Raw genomic sequence first — 20,346 nt, 5'->3', positions numbered from 1 at the left:
ATTAGCCAAGTTTGGTCGAGCTCCATTAACACGGTTTCCTCTTAACTCATTATTAACTTCACCAATAGCACAAATTGTTGAGGGTAAAAATACCTAGCCCTTTACTAATTTATAAAACAACAACAGGGCAAATTCTAAATTGCCCCAACGTGGCTTTACTAAAAATTAAACTATCTTTTACTCCTATGTTTTAAATGCTAGTATGAAACTATTAAGTTTTTCATCCTAACGGTAACATAAAAAATATAAATTACCATAATATATATATAATATTAATAATCTAATTGTGGTAGCTAGATAGTAATTTTAGATAAGAGAAGATATAAGAGGTTGTATTTTATTTAAAATATGGATAAATATTTAATGGGTATAATATAGAAATTTATTTATTTTACTAAGTTTGGATGTAAGAGCTAATAATTTTACGTTAGTAGAAATCACCGCAGATAAAGTGATATAAATAAAAATGGTTTGATTTTAGGCATAGGCAATTTAAAATTTATATAAAAAAATATTATTGAAGCCATGTGATTTGTGTTTAGCAATTAGATTCACCGCTAGACAGTATTTACTACGTAGTAAGAATAAGAACCAAATAAATATATTCACAACTATCACCTACTATTTTCTTATTTGATGTATTTTTATATCTGGTGCATAAGAAACTCGTGTTTATCGACAATATATTTAACACGCTCTCTTATATCCATAAAATTATTAGCGGCGAAGACATCACACACCCTTTCGCACTTCCATCTCAACGGTCGCAAGACAAAAGAACTGCAACAAAACCCACAGAAACAATGCAATCTCAAACATTACACCCTTTGCAGAATGTTATCTTACGAGGCCTCACTAACTGCAACAAATCGCTTCAAGTGAAGCAAATGGAGGAGACCATGCCTTGGCCATTGCGGGATCCCACAACACATTCCAGGACTCTCCAGAGCAGATACATCGAAGCCATTCCCCGTGGTCTGCATGTAATTGCGGTTGGCGGAAATGTCCCTAATGTTTTGTTGAGACGACGACAACAACGACAACGACTTCAAAGGCCACCAATTAGTCTAGCAGGCCAGGGAAGTTGGTATCGGCAACTGAGAAGATCACTCCATAAGGCAACATTTGTGATAGGAACATTGCTTTATGTTTGTCTAGTGATACTTACAGGGTCAACGTAGAGTAATTTGCAGTGTTTGACATGAAATATATCCCCGATGCTATAACTCTGATAAGAGAGAGTCCTATTCCTGTATACACGCTGTATCATCTACTTGCAAGACTATCCATTTATCATTCTTGTTGAACATATCTCAGTTATATTCTTGTCGACATTGTACTCGCTGTAAATTTGGGAATATGGATTTGAAGAAATGGTGACAAGCAATAAATCCCAGAACTCGTACATATAGTGGTGATATATACATTTGCAATGCGGTTCCGGAACCTGACGTACAATGTTCTGGCCAGAGAAGAAGTGAATTCCTGCTGAGTCATACTGGTACATTGACATATTATGCAGCATAATTTCTTTGCGGATGGATATCTCGTAGCTTATTTGTCTTCCAAAGGACACCAAATCTATGGATATCAACCTTGACAAGTTCTCAAGAGAAGAATGTGGACTCCTCATTGGGCACGAGTATCTTGATGTTTATGTACTTCTGAGAACACCTAATCCACAGATTCCAGTAGCCTTGCATCGAATAATAGAGTTAGGAACCAGGTATAAGACGAAGCTCTCTCTCTTTCATCTAGTGCCAGATGGCGATGAACATTTTGATGTTTTCTCACTCTGTAGGACATCATAGTTCATGGACGCCAACTGTGACAGGTTCTGCAGGTACCGGGTCACTCATTTTAGTCTTAGATTATGATAAATTATAGAAAATTAACAGCTTTAAACAATAAAATTCACAGGAAATGATTTTACCTTGAAGGAGAAATTGATTGAAGAAAGATCAACAGGAGGGCAGGAGTCAATATCTGCCAGGATACTATGTTCATCCTTCAAAACAATTAAACAGAACAACAGAGTGATAAAAATGTTCCAGGTTCTATGAGCTGTGCATTACCACACCGAAGAAGAAATTGGATATGCTAAGTAAAGCAAGTCTATAAGTAATACATTTTTCCGAGCAAATGGCCAATGCATATCACATTTCCTAAGCATATGATAGAATGAATTAAAAAATATCTAAATAAGTTGTATCAGATATATAGTATACATAAAAGGTGAAAATCTCCGTGTATGATCAAGCTATCAAAAAATAAATAATAAAGTAATTATCTAAGTTATCTACTAACAAACATGAACAAAGATGCATACATACATTAACATCAAGGCCAGAATCTGAGCTAAACTTAGATGCATCGGAGTCGCAATCGCTAGAATTCTCTTCATTAGGATTTTGAGATGAGCTACGTGAATGCCGCGACAAGAAATAGCTTGTATCATCTGCACTCTCAGGGTGTGGGATGAATGCAGCCTGCAACGAATATTTAGAAGCCATAAAGTCTCTTAACAACTTCAAACCTATGCAGCAAAGAAAGTACCACGAAATTCTTCTAAATATCTGATATGAAATCTGTAAATCTGATACACTTAATTACTCTTTTCTAAACAATGATATACAGCAATCTCCAAGTTGAAAAGTTGTTGATCATCAGGATAAGAATGACAAAATTAAGCTAAACAACAAACAAGAAACAGTCAAACTGCTGTTAACTATATAGACGACTAGCAGAGATCTTTTAGATGTTGAACCAGTAAACATAAAAGAGCAAACAACGTGATCACAAATATTATAAAAGCAGAAGTAGTTTTGTATCGTAAAAATTATGATTTTGAGCTAATATACTTCTTAGAATTCATTTTTCCCAACACACCTAACTAACAAACCATCTCTGCGATAACAAGATTCAGACCAACAATGTTAGCAGTTCTAAGAGTATATCTAGGAAAACTTACCAAGTAGTCATATACCGTTCAAGGTAATATTCCTATCACGCTAGGCCAACATACATACAAATAGAGAGATTTATAGAGACAGTTACTGAGTAATAATTTCAGAAGTTAAAAAGAAAGAAGAAAGCATAAATTCTATGCTCCATCTAATAACTTATGCATAGGGTGTAAAACAAGCCGGCTTGAGCTCAGACTCGGCTCAAAATTAATTTTAAACCTGTGTTTTAGCTTTAGGCTTGGCTCAGCTCAACTCGAGCCAAACTCGAGCTGAGCCAAATCGAGCCTAAGCCGAGCTCAAGCTTGAATCAAGCCTATTACCGAGCCATACTTAAACCTTGGATCAAGCCGAGCCAAGCTAAGAACTATTCAAGTTGAATTAAGCTTTAATACCTAAAGTAAATAAAACTTTACTAAAACTAGAAATTTCAAATTTTAACCAATATATATAATAGTAATACAACTCTAATACTAAAAATAATATCAAATTATCAAATAAAAAAGCCTTACACAAATTTCAAATTTTAATAGAGCACTATTCAAGTTGTCAAGACAGCTAATTAAGCTAAACAAAGCTAAATTAACTAAAACTTAAAAAGCCTCTAACTCAACGATCGCCTCTTCGTCCTCATCACCGCCGAGAATGGTGCCTTGCCAATCTCCTCTATTGTCGTTGACAACGTCAATATTTTCCCAATCCATTTTTCCCTACGCCTTCAGCCAATCTGGTCTCCTCTTTTTCGAGAAGCCTCAAACCGACGACAAGAAAGAGAAAAAGGGATCGAGGACTTCGTGTTGGCTCGGATTGACAATGGCTACTCAATGGAGTCTTCTCTATGGCGCTCGACGGTGACGTCGATGCGGCGATTTAGCCACGATCTCCACCAACACCGCCACAATGGAGCGATCTCAGGGTTCGTCGTATAATGTCGAGCCCCAGCTGTTGGAGGTGCCACATGATCAATGCCGAGAAGTGAGCTCCAGAGAGCAAAAGCTTTGCAGCGCCACCGCCATGAGTCGGTCGGCTCCACCACATCGCTCCATTACGACCATTCGAAGAAGTTCAATGGTGGAGAACGAGTTGGAGAAGGAAGTTTGTCGGAAAGAGAACGAGGGCGTGGCGCATGGGCTGAGGGATTTGTGAAAGGGATTTAGGGTTTTGAATTTCAGATTAATATATATAGCGAGCCTATCGAGCCAAGCATAAGCAAGCTAACTCTAGCTCAGGCTCGGCTTGAAATTAATTTCGAGTTAGTTTCAGTGGCTCAGGCTCAACCCAGCTCTGATCAAGCCGAGCTAGACTCGAGCTTAAGCCAATCCAAGCCCAAGCCGCTCATTTGTATTGATAGCCCTACTTATGCAACACCCTTAGAGCAATCATTATTACAAAATGCACCAATACATAAACATCATATTTGGTTTTCTCCGTCATCTTTTATGAACCTGAAAATTCTGCAAAAACAATGTAACTTAATCGTGTTGCATAATCGCAAGAATTGATAATTAGCATTAATGTCATGTTTAACAATTCTCATATATAATTTATTCTAAACCATAAAAAATGCACACCTTCTGCAAGGCAAGGTTGTCCCAGTGAATTACATTGAAGAACGGATGTGCTTTTACCTGTAAATAGAAAGAAAATAAAATTCTAAGTATATTTTCAGTTTTGTTAATAATTCAATCTTTACAAATGCAAGACCATAATAAGAATATTGTAATTAGCATATTACTGTACAACCTCTGCTGCTCCATTAGAACCAATACGTAGATCTGGATCTTGAATAAGTAACCTATAGAAAACAGAAGAACTTGATTACGCAGTCATACCTAATAGTTTAGTTTACGTATAGATTACACTAATGTTTTATGGAGGAGCCAATTGAGCATTGGATTGGAGATCAAAGTAAGATGGATATGAATCCCAAATGTTATATCCTTTACCAGATGGACTGGATATGGTTTGCCACATTTGAATACCCAATAAACCAATACAAAATATATAATATTTTAAATCCCTAAAGTGTATTAGAGGTTAATATAGTTATCAATTTGAATGATGCAATTCTTGTCCTAGCATATCAAAGAGAGCATCTCAATCAAATAAGCTGTGAGAATTAGATAATAAAGAAAATGAAATCAAACCTGTCAATCAAGTCTTTGGCCTCAAATGACATATCAATTGGAACAGAAGGCCAGGGAATTCTCCTATTTAAGATGTTGTCAAAGATTATCTGAAAAATCATAGAATATTGTCAATTGTCATTAGATGTAGCTCCATGTCCTAGGCTATCCTCTTCTATAAGTCATACATCCAAGTATAGATACCACAATGAAACAAATAAGCTCTCACCGAATTCCCAAATAAAAGTGATGCAAGTCATTTATGGACATGTTCTTACCTTGAACAGGAACCCATAAATTCGTGATTCAGTTTAATATAATAGCAACTTCAGGTTGCTTGTAATCATTAGTCCTATTTTAAGAATTTGTATGTAAATTCATTTTTGAAGTGTAACTAAAGTAGTTTATCTCTTCCCAAATGCACTTTATGGAAGCCATAGTTTAGTATTTGGAGTTTGTGAGTCTTCTGTTACAAAAATGTCAGCTTCTGCAGAGGATTAGAACAACCTTAAAGAACTAATATATTTTTAACATGTATTGTTAGTTGTTACGAAATCATAGTTTCTAATGTTATAATAACACATCTCTCATTGCAGAAATATTACAAATTACGTGAATCCTGCAAGCTCAGATATTGATTTTCCACGTACCAGTTAAATGACTTGGAATTTTAATCCCTTAGCTAGACCCACTAAAATGTGGAATATTAGTTACACACTATGATTTGTTATTGGACAAACTTTACTAGTGCACATTTGTGCAATTTCGAAGCCTCTTATGCACCACCCATCAATCCAAGTAAAACATTTGACTTTTACTGCCCACCAATAGACATCCTCTGTTGGTAATAAAAAAAATCTATTCATGAAGGTACCATAAACCTCATCCTGTGTAGTATAAAGAAAATTAAATGATAAGAGCTAATCTAATAAGAAACTACCTCAGGAAGGCCTGCAGTGAAAGGTGGAATACCAGTTATGAGCTCAAATAAGATGATTCCTACAGACCACCAGTCTGCAGCATAACCTGTAGTAAAATGACAAGAAAGTTGACTACATCTTAAAAAGAAAAGAAAAGAAAAAAAAAATCGAAGAAAATGCAAACCATGTGCAGTTCCAAGAAGAATTTCTGGGGCCAAATAGTCTGGTGTCCCAACAGCAGAATAGTGCTTTCTTTTCACTCTCTCATGAGCATGCACAGTAAAAACATGGTCACTCTGAGATTCTGACATAATCGAACTAGTTGTCCTAGTGCGCTTCAAAAGAATTGCACTATTGATTAAGCCAATCTTTGATAGACCAAAATCTGTTAGCTGGTATAAGAAATAGTCAGTGTATTTCATCCATGCCGACATAATTCTTCAGATCATGAAGTTCAATCTGCAAAATTGTTTTATAGAAAGCAAGAATGCAAGATTACAAGCCATCATATCCTTCCACTTGAAAGGCCAAAATTTACTCATGATTTTGTCATAGTACATCTTGTCAGAAATCCTCAGGATTTAGTGAGCTAATAGACCAATATAATCATGTCAGCTTAGAAATTTCACAGAATCTTAAGTTCTCAAGTAAAACCTTAATGTGCCCATCACGAGCAATCAGTATGTTGTCTGGCTTGAGATCACGGTGAATGATGCCTAGTGAGTGAAGATATTCCAAAGCAAGAACCTTACATTGTGGAAGAACCATAATAAAGACATCTTCTAAGCAATGATAAGTAATCATTTGTAGTTAGTCTGAACAAACCAGTTCAGCAATATATATCCGAGCTATCTCTTCCTCCAAGCAACCAACTTTTCTAAGAAGGGAATAGAAATCGCCACCATTTAGATATTCCATTACTAAATAGAGATTATCTCTGCAGGTAAAAGAGTAAAAGAAGCGAACCTGCAAAAGCATGAGAATTGTGCGGAAGGAGATTAGGATATAAAAGTAACTTCCATCAATATCAAAATTAAGGTATGGCAGAAGGGAATAAAAAGTTCGTAACACTTAGCTCATTTTTGTTTATCTATTTCATTAATCATTATATGTGAAAGAATATAACAGCTAACAACTTTTCTCATTGCATTAAATGATTAAATTCATTCAAAACATAAATTAAGATAGCTTAGGAAATTGATCCAGCAGATAAGAATTGGACTTGCACCCATCATCTCTTACCACAAATGGGTTCCTGACAGTGATCAGAATGTTGCGCTCCGCCAATATGCGCTCAATATCATTTTTCCTTATCATACCCATTTTCTTTAGTACCTGCATCACAGAAAGTCCACTTTGGGCTAGTCTAGGTTTATGAGCTAATGAAAGGAACTTGGTGTTATCAGAATTTCATATACATCTTTAAAGCAAATTACACATACTGATTTTTATAATCAACTCATATTGGAATTTTTTTTCCTTATCTGTCAAAACTTTCTCCCATCTCTCACTCTCTTAGAGTTGTAGGCAACTAGGCATGCAACAAATTATAAACTAGCAAGAATAATTATCCATCGAGGAAATACACTCAGCACTAAAACTGGGGAACATTTGCAAACTAGGATACAGAAAAAAAAAAAATGTGTCCACTTTGAACAGATGGTGGATTTGTGGGCGTCAATAGAAACCAACTAATGTGGGTAAATTTCCTTCATATATAAGCTATTCATGAAACTTATGCTTTAAACAACATCATCTGACCTGCAAGGGAGTCTACTGATTGATACACTGCAGTAAACGGAGTACGCAAATGAAATGCTTTCGTGCACTCTAATGAATTGCTCACATTCCAGAGAAAGAAGCAATTTATTAATGATCCGACATAGCAAACTTTGGAAAATGACAGCTTACTTACTATAGAGTCCACGTCTGATATGCATATAGATTCACACTTGTTAGATTGCTGACATAGAAGAGACAGTATGCTATAATATTATCCTTTTCATGAAAAATAACAGACCAACAAATATAAAGCTTCAAAATAGGATAATGCACTTAACAGTGATTACAAAACTATCTAATTTCCTATTTGAAATAGTCATTTGCAGCCTTTTACTTGGTATGCAAAATTCTTTAGCATTTTGAAGACAGTAAAGCCTCCTAAACTGCAAAAACTGGCTATTTTAATCAGCGATGAAAATAAAGACATGTATTTAATATTTGATCAATGTTGCGGACCAACTGATAAAAGAGACTGGAACAATCTTCTGATTTTACAATCCTTTGGCCAATTTTTACTGCACTTAATTATTGTAATGACTGCTAATCCAAGATATGAATAATTCTGCTTAAAAACACAACTACATTGAAAGGCGTGTAACTAGATTGGTGGTGCTTCAAAAAAGGAACAAAAATGGACTCCTTTTATGTACCTTTATTGCAAATAGATCTCCTGTTGTCCGTTTCCGTGCAAGAAAAACTTTGCCAAAAGCCCCTCTGCTAATCGGTTTGATGATATCAAAGTCATCAATACTTATCCTTTCCTTGTGTGAGGAGCATAAAGGAGGTGATGTTGTACATTGTGATGCATTCCAGATGGAGCATCCTCTCATTTCTTTGTGTCTGATGATACTCTTATTCCTATCCACCAGTCTCACAGATAACAGATATTTCTCCCTGAATTTCCTCAGCATGGAGTTATCCAGAAATCAGAAACTACTGTTATGGTTATAAACTTGTAGTTTGCATAGAAGTACATAACTACATTAAATATGAAGGGAAATGTGAAACGTAATTCAAACACTAAGGATTAAAGCTCACTTTAGCAAGTGTTCTATGCGGTGTCCGAATGTGTCTATCACTAAACCCTTGATGTCATTATGATGTAGAATTTCCAGTAAATTGTGGAAGCACATATTCAAAGACTCAGAGGCCCTTTCATTTGCATAATCAGTGCTTGCAACTTTACGAGCTACATCAGCCAATGCATTCATCTGTAAAGGGAATCCATCTCAAGACACACAGAAAATTTGCCCGTTCTCAAAGTTCACAAGTCATGCAGAATGAGGAACATCAGTTTCACAAGATAGAAAACAAAAAACAAGAACTCTTTCTTGCCAAAATGGCTAAATAAAATGGATAATGAAAGAGTGTAATTTCCATAAATTGTGATTAGAAGGCATTCTACCTAGAAAGAATAATAGGGGATATTGCAAAACTGCTCGATATAGCATGCATGTGCTTAGGCCTCAGGAATGATAGATTTCTAAGAAAATTAAAGCTAAAATTTTATGTGGAACAGCTATACTTGGATATTGGCAATGGATCTAATAGCTAATGGCTTGTGCAAGAGTTATAGTTTGGTGCACTTAGCCACATACAGATGCAAATAAAGAAGTTTGATGTACAAGTCATGTTAACATGGCTGTTCTAAGCACTTGATGGAAAAAGGCAAATAAATACCCTTACTTATTGCAACAACACAAATGATTTGGCGAGAAATGAGAAGACGAACGCCTACAAGCTTGAAGAATAATTGAATAAGAGCAATATAATAATATGTTACAGTTATATGTTATTTTATAGGAAACATGAATCCAATCAATAACAATCACTAGAAAATATATCTCGTGACTATCTGAGCAAGTTAGGTCTAGTAACTCTTCTGACATGATATGATTTGATCCATTATATTCTCTTTTACTATTTCTATATTCTCATTGTTTTTATGAGAGCTGTGCATAGTGTGTTCATCATAAATACTAATTTGCTTTTACATGTTGCCTGTGCAACTACAGGATCCCCTTTTTGCATCTACAAATGCTAGCATGTATCACCAAATATAAGATAATAGTTAAATATATTATATAATACATTTAATGCACTATTTTTAAGTCTGTCGACTACATCCACGCAGTCCCACTATATTCTGGGAAAAAGAAAAGCAACCAGGCCTGCAAACTATGGAGTGGAATAAGAGGAACATTCTTTTGTAATATCCATGGCACAAAAACTTTGAAGTTCTGTATAAAGTTTCCAGAATGAAGGGTTGACTAAAGCATCAAATTTTCAAATAGGGTCATGCCGCTACAAGGTAATTTTCTTCTATGGTCATTCATGATAATTCCCTAAAATGCCAAAGAGGAAAAGAAATTCTTATCTTTCTACTAAATTTGTCTTTAGTGAGCAATGAGCAATAGCATGCATCAATGCCAACACATTTTATAGACAATTAGAATTTTTGTAGCATCAGGCAGTAATGAAGAAAAGAATGTTTGACATGATGAATGAGTCACCTGTTTAATATTCTCATGCTCAGACTGGTTGTTGTGCTCTAACCAGAATAGGTCAAAGTGGCTTGACTTGGGAGTATTTGTAGATGAAGCAGGGGTTAAGATACCGTAAGGACTAAATTCATTACAAGCTCCAAAATTAACTGATAATATGCTCTTCAAACTATTGAGAGATGCAGCATGCGAATCATCTATGCAAGCTGTATCCATCTCATGCAAATCTTCAAACATCCCTTCAGTACCTTTGCTGTGCCACTCTTGTACTTTAGGTGATTGTTCGTTGGATTCAGCTACTAAGGTAGTACTTTTTGCTGTTGAAATCTCAGGGCTGCTACATGATGCATTCACGATCTTGTTGTAAGAATCCACAATTTGTTCCAATATATCTGAAATTTTATATAGCTGATCATCCATATTTTGACATTCTGAATCACACTTGTCAGCATATGCACAAATATAGGAGTGGCATTCCAAATGAGAAGTTGGAATCTTCTCCTCACATATCCTGCACATCACCAAATTCATCCCTTCAGTACGTTCTTCTTCATGAACTGAGTCCTGACTAGGCTGAATCATCAGATTATTAAGAAGGCCTAGTTCATTATCATGACATTGCAAAACACAGGTAGAATTTCGAGCATCTTCTTTGATAAAGCTCTCTATTGAACAGGTCAAAGTCTGCAAAAATTGCAAAGCACTAAGTAAGAAGACATGCTACTTCCACAAAATCAAAGCGACCACTGAAAATACATAAAGAGACTAATAAGGCAGACCTCACTGTGCCCTTCTGATGTATGTTTGGATAGGCAGTATTGCTCAACATTTGCAGGCTTGGGAACCCATTTCATTTCGATAGAAGGAACCCTTTCTAGACACTGCCTGATTCTCTCAAGAGAATCCTCATTCATTTGCTCACTATCTTTATGAAATTGCAAAAGTCTTGTGCAGCGTGTTAAAATAAATAGCATGTATGTTATGAGTTTTCCCATGACAACTGACTGAGACTGCTGCCTCCTTTCAGAGAGATCCTGAACAATTCTTTCACAGTTTTCACGGAACTGACTAGAGTCCATCTCTATGCACTGTTGGGAGAGTACTATTAAGTCTTCAGCTGTCCTTGCTGCTTCAGACAACAAGCCCTTTTTAGTGGCTTCTTCAATATCCCATACAAATGCAGCCAGCTCTAAATTTACTTCTTCTTTGGCATCATCAAACTTCGTATGTAGTGATACCAAGAGATCCTTGAGAATTATTGAAGCAAATTTTAAAAGCTTACATCACCAATGAACAAGAAAATGAAAGAGTTTCAAAAATAGATGGATCAAAGTTACCTTTAAATCACTGTAACTACGAGTTTGGAGCGGCAAATGGTGATTATCACCCTTACGTCTTATTTCATGTGAAAAACTTTTTTTTCGGTGGGGTGAATTACTAAGGAAGTTTCTGTCTGGTAGTGATTGCTTTCCATCAAAAGGACTCCACTTTGTAGAACTTCTAAGATCCAATACATCCGCCTTATTAATCATAGGGTCTGATTTTTGACTCTATCAAATAGAAAAATTAGCTCACATAAAAGTTTAAAGCTCACCAGGTATATATACATATACATATAAGGTTACGCCTTATGCATGATGAGAAAAAGTTACCTCGGAACCAGTTGAAACAATACAGTCGACTTTGTTCACACTCTTGCTTGTTAGGTATGAGCTAAACCATTGAGAAATTCTCCACCCTTTACGAGGCCCTGAATGCATATAAACAAACAACATCAACCCATATAATGCTACTTGATCCCTATGTTGGGTGACCTTTTTCTCTGGGAGCAAGCCACTTTACATGTCTTACTAATGGAAAAGAGAGGAAAAAATATATTGCAAAATCAGCCCCTTATTTTCCACTACATCAATCATGAAACTAATTAAGATCCGTAGGTGAAAGGTTTTAAGGTTGGTATGCAATGAAAAGTGACGTATGGTTCAATGGTTAGATATTATGTTCATAAACTGTTCCTGCAGCAGGCAAATGGTGAGTTTCTTCGAAGTAAAAGCAAATAAAAGAAGCATGCTCAATTAAATTGAAATTTTAGAATATACAGTGAAGGAAAATAGTTTCATAAATTTCACCAAGAACTTACAGTGAAGGAAACGAAAATTAAATTCTAATGCTCTATGTCAACAACAAACACTGATAACTCTTGCAAAATTTAAAAGCCATCTCCTCGCTCAAGATTTTCAATCTTTGCAACCGAAAGGTGCCTTGCCATATATGTTACCCAAGCATCAAAATATATCACCCCATGATTCCAATAAATTCTACCACAGGCTCCATAAACAGCATAAAAAGACATATAACCATAAAAAACGTCCAAGAACAATTCAGAAACCAAAAATGCAAACCTTTCCAATCTCCCCTCGAATTCCCAAACCCAACGACCTTATCCTGGGAATCATCTCCGCCTGTGCCCGACTGGTCCTCCGCGGAAAACCGCCGTGTTCTTATTCGATTCAACCCGGAGGGAATCCCGCCCCGATCGCCCACCTCCTTCTTCTCCATCGGAACCCAAGGACACCTCCAAATCCCAGGAACCAATATCAAGCAACATATATCATCCGGATTCCCAGAAACGACTCGATTCGACCACCGAATCGAGCCGTCTCCCTCTCTCTCGCGCTTTAGAGAGGTTTAGGATTCGTTCAAAGAAAGCGATAGAAAGGGTGCCAAAGGCAAACCCTAGCGTGTGCGAGAGAGAGGGGAAAGGAGCTGAATTCGTCCCGCCAGCGAGGGAGGGAGGCGTTTCAAACCGTGAACTCTTCCTCCTTTCCTATTTACCTTTTTCCTCTTTTCTAATTTTGTATATATACAATTTATTTTTATTTTTATTTAAAAAAAAACATTTTCTCTTTATTATCATTCAAACATTACCGTATATATGACAAAATTATCATACGAACATTTATCGTTCAAGAATTGCATCCTATTTTTAATCCCACAAATGAGATAGATTAATTATAGTTATAAGATAACTTTAACACTCTTATAAGGTTATTTTAAGGTCAAGTTAAGAATAGAAGGAATCAGATTTTAAGGTTGGATAGTTTAAGTTTTTATATAATTCAGTTTGAATACTAATGGTTGTTATTCTGTTAGTGGTTAAGTTAGCTAAGAGTGATTTTAAGATATTAAAAATAAAATGTAAACGGTTAAATGATAAATCTCTAGGTGGTAGGATGTGAATGATAATAAAATTAAAATATAAAATATTTTTGATAAATTTTTCTATCTTATTATATAGTTTTGTTATATATAATATCGCATAGAACCCACTACTAAATACTCAGACTACTTTTTGCTAACTAAAATCTAAAATTATTAAACAAAAAATTAAACAAGGAGAAGGGACACACATTATATATATATATAAACGAAGGTAGAATATATAAGCAAGGAGAGTATTTCTTTAAATTAATTGGAGGGAATCATTGAGGTAAGAAAGATATGAAGATCAACAAGGACGGGAAAAATCAGGCAGTATAAAAATCACTTTTCTTCGGAATAAAACAAAGAATGAGGTAGTTTATTTGGAATAGGATCAACAGTAAATCTCTTCAATGGAAAGTTGACAACCTTCTGTTTCATGTTCATGCAACCATTGGCGATCCTAATTTGCCCTCTGACTCACTTTCAGTTTGTCTGACATTGACTTACTTATAGAACAACCATTTCGTTTGATCGATTGTCATGTCAAAACTTATAGTCATCTTGTCCAAGCTTGATGAAGGAATGAGTTTTGCAGTCATTTCTTGATGTGGAGATGCTTAAAATCTTCATATTTTGCTCTGACTGATCAGAGAGCGCGGTAGCTCAAGCAAGCAGTGACAGCAACTTCCTAGAAGCAAAAATAAGCAATTGGAATTGAATTCCTGACCTGATCCATATCTTACCGGAAAATGAAAGTCATTCTAATGTTCTTTGAAATTGAGAATGTTAGTAAGGAATCCAACATCGCCAACGCTGGAATATTGTCATCTGGGGAGTTTTAACTTTAGTCAGCTTGTTTTCAGTCATCTCCTCTGTTAAGGCTACTGCATCTTGGATAGTGCAAATCATATTCCATGCCTCCTCTTTCAAGTTATCAATTTTGGTTTAGTCTCTGTTTGCTGTTTAGTATGATTGTGTCTTTCACCTGTGTGCGTGTGCGCAAGTAGAGTTTTGTTAAGTGCAATAATGATTGTTTCTTTCAGCAGTGCAGATAAGGGACTTTCACCCATTCTTTAATATATTAATCAGAATTGGATAACAACTAGAGAGTGATATCGAAATTGTTAGTTAGTTGAGATGGATAAACTAACTTTATTTTAACCTCAGGTTGATTTAACGATAACACTGGTGATAAAAAAGATTAGAGTAGGAAGAGACAGCCTGTAAATTGGCTATCCAACTGTAGAAGAATTATTCTAATCTTCTTCTTCTCTCTCAGGTATACAACTTATAATGCTGAAATGAACAGCAATGCCAGCATTATCAACATGTGGTTTTGTATCACTGTCTAGTTAAACCATGGAGGAAATGAAGGATCTGCATAAGAATGAGGCCTCAAAATTATGGGAGTAACCTTTGCAGAAAGCCAAACATTTAGTGGATTGTCAGGACTCCTCCAATTCTCTTCAAACCAACAAATGTGACAGACACCTAACGATGTCCGAAAAGATGAGACCACATTTAGCCTTTGCCAACGCAAGGAAGATCTCTCTTTAAGGTGAGCTTCAATCATACCATATAGGTCCCAAATATCTCGTAATGTTTTCTTGTTCATGAGCATAAGCATCACGAAACAAGATATGGCTTCTGATCTAGGAGAAAGTAACAAGGTTTTCTTTCTTTTTGCAACATAGATTTTATCTGGACTCTCGTTCCATAATTCGCCAAAAGGGCGAGTGCACTTGGTTTGTATATCTTGATGTTTCTTTGTGAGTACTAATGGTTGTTGATAGCAACCCCTTATCCCTGCACTTACCTTGTTTCTTCCTATAGAAACCCATGTAATTCTAAATTTAATTCATTATAAATCGAAGTAATGTGAAGTTGATATGCCTGTTCATGATTGACTGCATTCTCTTGCCAACCTCCTCATCAAACCACACTCTAGTATGCCATTTGTTCCTACTCTAGTCTGCTATTAGATTGTTGTCCTTGCATTATTATTTTGCAGTCTATATAGCTAAGCAGAGAGCTTTAGTTATATAAATTCTATTAAATGAAAACTACAAACTAGCTTACCTTTAAATTTATTAAGGCAATAGGTCCTGTACAGTCTGTTGGTACAAATCAGCTTCTCTATCGTTTGCAAAGAAAAAAAAAAGAAAAGGTTGGTCAACATAGTAGCATTTTCGTGTGAACACTGGACACACTAAAAGGTTCAACTCTTGCGGCAATTGAATTTTGAGCAGTTTTCAATAGAATCGCCATTCGGCTTTATTTCTGAAATTCTTTAGGGAGAATTATTTAGTACAATAATTCCTTTTGCAACAATAATATAGTCCAGCAATTCTTACTTCACCAATGGTGCACCAGCAATCTGAACCCTCAACTTATATCTCCTCGTCTCTTTTGTTGTTTCTCCCCTCATTTTTGTTTCTATCCAAATTCCAATCCACACATTAATGAGCAAAATTCCAATCAATAGGAGGCTGTATCCAGGCCTTCTCTTTTCTACATGTCCCCTTCAACACATTAAAAGAATCCCAGTGCATTTGAACTCTCATTCAGCTTCTACTATTTATATGGTCATATCCTTGCTGTCATACCAAGTCACCCCACAGCCTTGTAGTTTAAAAGTGGCAAGCATGATTCTTGTCTGATCTCAAGTCTTATCAGTGTTCACCAACATAGTCTGAGCTCCAAATATCAGTAAGCTTCTGTTCTCATTCCCATATGCAATGCCTTTCTAGTGTTAGTAGTGATTATATAAGATATTTCCTCGAAAACAAACCAGATCTTCAGTTGGCGACACAATATTAACTTTTATATTGGTTATTAGTTATTAACTGTTGTATTAATTATTAGTTTATCGTCTTAACCATGAACTTGTATGCTATCTGCTTCACTTACTCCAGATTGATCAAAATAAAAGGAAGAATCCAAGACTTTGCTTGCTGTTCTCTTGGTTGTTGAACTAGTTCTCAGATGGATAGATACTGATCACTTTCCTATAGCATATCTGTTCATTTGCTATGGCTGATACTCTGATTTGATTTCTTGTAGCAGTAGTGCAAAGAAGAGTTCAAGCTACAGTGAGTTCTCTTCAGGAAAGAATACTCTCATCTTCTATTGTGGCAAACTCAAGCTCTTATATGGATCACTCATGAAATCAAACAAAAAGCAGGTATGGGTTCCTGGGCCCTTAATTGTAGGATCAGGACCTTCTGGTTTAGCAACTGCTGCTTGCCTGAAACAGAAAGGAGTCCCTTCCCTGATACTTGAGAAAGACAGCTGCATAGTCTCATCATGGAAGCTCAGGACTTACGAGCGCCTAAAGCTTCACCTTCCCAAGCAATTCTGCGAACTTCCACTCAAGCCTTTCCCCAAGGAATTTCCAATATATCCCACCAAGCAGCAGTTCATAAGCTACTTAGAAGCATATGCTGAATATTTTGCGATCGAGCCTTTGTTTGGCATGCATGTACACCATGCAGAGTATGATCCTGGCATTGAATTCTGGCGTGTTCATGCTAATGACTTGGAATTCATATGCCGATGGCTTGTAGTCGCGACAGGAGAGAATGCAGAAGCCATTCAGCCAAAGATCAGCGGGATATCAGAGTTTCGAGGACGAGTCTTGCATACAAGCTGTTACAAAAAAGGAGATGATTTTAAAGGGGAGAAGGTTTTGGTTGTGGGCTGTGGGAATTCCGGGATGGAGATTAGCTTGGACCTCTGTAACAATGATGTTCAAACCTCTATCGCTGTTAGAGATAAGGTAAGATGTTAATATGTCCTTTCTTTGATGTCTGCCTCTTCATATTATTCTCTTCCTGCTGTAATTTTCTTCTAAGATTCCACCTGAATGTCTTCCTTCTGTATGCTGACGTGCCTTGCGCTAAATCAAAATATAGGTATGAAATAATCATTCTTCGATAAGTTTGTCCAAATTATTTCCCTCTTGGCTACATCTATACAGGGAGGGAATAATTAGTTATACCGCTAGATCCTTTCAAGTTCTAGTGCTGTTAAATTCAGAAATAACACCAAGTCTTTAACTCTTGTTTTACTTTCTATTCGTATCTTTAATGTCTTGTTATTTTCTTATACAACTACTTAATTATGTCTTGTTTCTATACATATTGTACTTTGATTTCTTTATCTACTCTACCTCTTAGATTGAATGCCAAGCTGCTCCATTCATGCAATAAACAAGCTAATTCTACGAGAATAACATGTTACCATCCAAATCTAGCAGACTATTCAGAAGCTCTACTTAACTATTGCTCTTGTTCTAAATTTCTAAACCATGATTGGCTTTTCATGGGCTTGGCAGTTGCACATCTTGCCAAGAGAGATGCTGGGGATCTCAACCTTTGGCATTGCAATGTGGCTACTCAGATGGTTCCCAATGAAGTTGGTCGACGGCTTCCTACTCTTATGCGCAAGGTTAATACTAGGAGATACCCAAAAATATGGGCTCAAACGACCAAAGATTGGACCTCTTCAGCTAAAGAGCACCACTGGGAAGACCCCAGTCCTAGAAATTGGAACAGTTGCAAAGATCAAAAGCGGCCAAATAAAGGTTATAAAAATAGTTCTTATATATATATATTTTTTCTCTAAATTCACTGTTATCCTGATTGCATGGATCTAAAGGCACAGGTCAGATATCTCACATTCTCTTAAGTTTCCACATCCTAAGATTCCATAATCTCGAATGATATAGAATGAAAGCCTATCGTGTGCAATCATGCGCAATCATTTATCATACTCTTCGAGGAAACAATTAAATCAGGTGACGCAGAGAGTTTGATTATTAGGAGTTTCATAATGAGGATTCATAATGGCGGAACATGATTATTTTTTGACTAATGAACCTATCAGTATCAAAATAGTCTTCTGATGTTGGCTTTACCTGAATTTAGACCGAAATTCTTTCAGGTGGTCCCTGCCATAAACAGGTTCACCGATAAAGGCGTGGAGTTTGTGGACGGTAGGCAGGAAGAATTCAATTCTGTCATCCTAGCAACAGGCTATAGAAGCAATGTTCTTTCATGGCTCAAGGTATGCATAACTGTTGTTTAGTACATAGAATCAATCATTGTATTAAACGTTTTTATCAGGGGAAAAAAAAAACCAAGAAGAAGAACAGGAATAGAGGTAACTGGAGAGATGTATGATACCAAGATAATCCTCTATCTTTCATGAGCTAGATCACTCTGATATGGAAAAAAAATGGTATGCATGTCCTGTATAAAGACTTCCACAGGTATAGTCTCAGGGACATCGATCACAAAATTACAATCAAATTAGAGATGAATAATTAAACACGTTAAAAGTTTACCTCCCTTTGACGCAAGACCCACGTCAACTCAACTAGATGGGAGGTGACTACGTGCAGTAATGGAAAATTTCGTGGTGGATATGAGTGATTTATATGGACTTGCAGATTATCATGAGCAAGAGGGTCCTATTTAAATACTGTTACCTCAGCAATTTGAAGACAGTTTTAGAAGCTTGTGCACTGCAAGAGGCTTGTGCAATTATTAATATGCAAGCATGGGCACTGACAACGATATAAAGGAGAGCATATCTTTCAACCATGACAGCAACTCTTTTGTCCAATGTTGTCAGATCTAATTGTTCTTTCACACCAGATTATTCTGTACAACTTCTCATTCTTAATAGGAGATGGGTCATGCAAAATTATTTCACATGCAATGCACGAATTGGCGCTGTCCCAATTAATGCAACTAATAAGCAGAAGAGAGAAAAGAAAAAAAGATTCTATGATCAGAGTTCCTTTCATTAGTTCAGCTTCTAAAGTTGTCCTGTTCACACTTTTATACACTTCTATATGTATGTGTATTGATATGTGCTAATATCTACATGTATACCAATGTCTCTAACCATGCTATTGTACATTTTTAAGGATGGGAGTTTCTTCAGAGATATCGATGGATCCCAAAAGAACCAATTTCCAAATAGTTGGAAAGGAAAGAATGGGCTCTATGCAGCCGGTTTCACCAGACGAGGATTGATGGGAGCTTCCACTGATGGCCAGAAGATAGCAGAGGATATTGCCTGTCAATGGAATGCCAAGACTCCTTTAGAATTCTAGATATGATTCAATTTCTTCTCCGCTGGAAGCTAGAGAGTAAAAGCTTTCGACATTTCACATCAGTCAGGCAGAAGTTGCTAATGTGCCATTTTACTTCTATCTTTAGCTAATGTACCCACATAGGGGTTTTGTTGCAGTGTCAAGTGATATCTCTATCTAAGTTTGAAAGGCAGATGATTCTTAATAAAAATTAGTTCAATCACAAGCTGCCTAATAATATCAAGTTTGGTTTTCACTGAGCATCTTAACTGGTTTGGGTTTATGAAATTATCTCAACTTCTAGTGATTCATAGACATTATTCTTGCTGGCAGAATCTTGTAATATTACATACTCAAGTTTAGTTTGTATCCTCCAAAGTCCAAATCCTTTTATTCTTATTGCATATCATGTTGTGCATAGAGAATTAATCAAAGTTGTGACTCTGCCGACATATTGAATAGATTTTTACAGCACATGCCAAACTGATGTCAAGATTCAGAAATATACGGCTGTTAGTACACAAAATTCAGCAAGGATTACCAAAGATTCATGAAATAAAATGGATGAATAGTAATCAAAGGAACCTTCTATGCAGAATTAAAAAAAAAAAGATTATTTACGTAACAAATAAATCTGACAGCAAAAAGGAATAAGAGAGGAGATCTTCCTCTATCTTTAGGTGGGCTGGACTTCTACTCAGAAAATGAGAGTCAATACCAACTACCCTGGTCCCTTTTGTCACC

General features: G+C 36.2%; 2 protein-coding genes across 6 annotated transcripts; one reads left to right on the top strand and one right to left on the bottom strand.

Annotated features, from left to right (window-relative positions):
* Positions 1-781: 781 nt before the first annotated feature.
* Positions 782-13,108, bottom strand: LOC140778199 (probable serine/threonine protein kinase IRE4). 3 transcript variants are annotated; one of them, XR_012107161.1, is made up of 19 exons: positions 12,698-13,108; positions 11,948-12,045; positions 11,633-11,845; positions 11,075-11,542; positions 10,305-10,979; positions 8,830-9,002; positions 8,442-8,685; positions 7,252-7,344; positions 6,835-6,975; positions 6,664-6,756; positions 6,194-6,401; positions 6,030-6,115; positions 5,111-5,199; positions 4,707-4,758; positions 4,535-4,591; positions 2,334-2,489; positions 1,934-2,008; positions 1,169-1,837; positions 782-1,097 (listed from the first exon to the last, which is right to left on the bottom strand). XR_012107161.1 is itself a non-coding variant. In XM_073122793.1 (18 exons), the coding sequence occupies exons 1-18, from the start codon at positions 12,852-12,854 to the stop codon at positions 1,751-1,753; spliced, it is 3,165 nt and encodes a 1,054-aa protein (XP_072978894.1). In that variant the 5' UTR covers positions 12,855-13,108; the 3' UTR covers positions 782-1,750. The 3 variants fall into 3 exon arrangements, 2 of the variants coding, with proteins under 2 accessions (XP_072978894.1, XP_072978895.1); XM_073122793.1 differs by having other exon boundaries at positions 782-1,837; XM_073122794.1 differs by lacking the exon at positions 6,664-6,756 and having other exon boundaries at positions 782-1,837.
* A 2,621-nt stretch (positions 13,109-15,729) lies between these two features.
* Positions 15,730-19,822, top strand: LOC140778210 (indole-3-pyruvate monooxygenase YUCCA2-like). Of its 3 annotated transcripts, XM_073122814.1 has the most exons (6): positions 15,730-16,208; positions 16,563-16,683; positions 16,756-17,277; positions 17,836-18,084; positions 18,444-18,566; positions 19,435-19,822. In XM_073122814.1, the coding sequence occupies exons 2-6, from the start codon at positions 16,663-16,665 to the stop codon at positions 19,621-19,623; spliced, it is 1,104 nt and encodes a 367-aa protein (XP_072978915.1). In that variant the 5' UTR covers positions 15,730-16,208; positions 16,563-16,662; the 3' UTR covers positions 19,624-19,822. The 3 variants fall into 3 exon arrangements, with proteins under 3 accessions (XP_072978915.1, XP_072978914.1, XP_072978913.1); XM_073122813.1 differs by having other exon boundaries at positions 16,566-17,277; XM_073122812.1 differs by having other exon boundaries at positions 16,563-17,277.
* Positions 19,823-20,346: the final 524 nt, after the last annotated feature.

This window comes from Typha angustifolia, chromosome 15, assembly GCF_048772165.1.
Source record: "Typha angustifolia cultivar Huaian chromosome 15, ASM4877216v1, whole genome shotgun sequence".
Classification (NCBI taxonomy): domain Eukaryota; kingdom Viridiplantae; phylum Streptophyta; class Magnoliopsida; order Poales; family Typhaceae; genus Typha; species Typha angustifolia.
This window is presented reverse-complemented; position numbering and strand designations above follow the sequence as displayed.

Bases quoted from the DNA above. Each gene is read 5' to 3' on its own strand.
- LOC140778210 (XM_073122813.1), top strand. From the start codon at position 16,663: ATGAAATCAAACAAAAAGCAGGTATGGGTTCCTGGGCCCTTAATTGTA. The intron at 18,085-18,443 runs GTTATAAAAATA...AAATTCTTTCAG, and splicing joins TCAAAAGCGGCCAAATAAAG to GTGGTCCCTGCCATAAACAG. The intron at 18,567-19,434 runs GTATGCATAACT...TACATTTTTAAG, and splicing joins ATGTTCTTTCATGGCTCAAG to GATGGGAGTTTCTTCAGAGA.
- LOC140778199 (XM_073122793.1), bottom strand. From the start codon at position 12,854: ATGGAGAAGAAGGAGGTGGGCGATCGGGGCGGGATTCCCTCCGGGTTG. The intron at 4,759-5,110 runs GTTTGATTTCAT...TGTTTTCTATAG, and splicing joins GCCAAAGACTTGATTGACAG to GTTACTTATTCAAGATCCAG. The intron at 1,838-1,933 runs GTAAAATCATTT...CGGTACCTGCAG, and splicing joins CAATCAATTTCTCCTTCAAG to AACCTGTCACAGTTGGCGTC.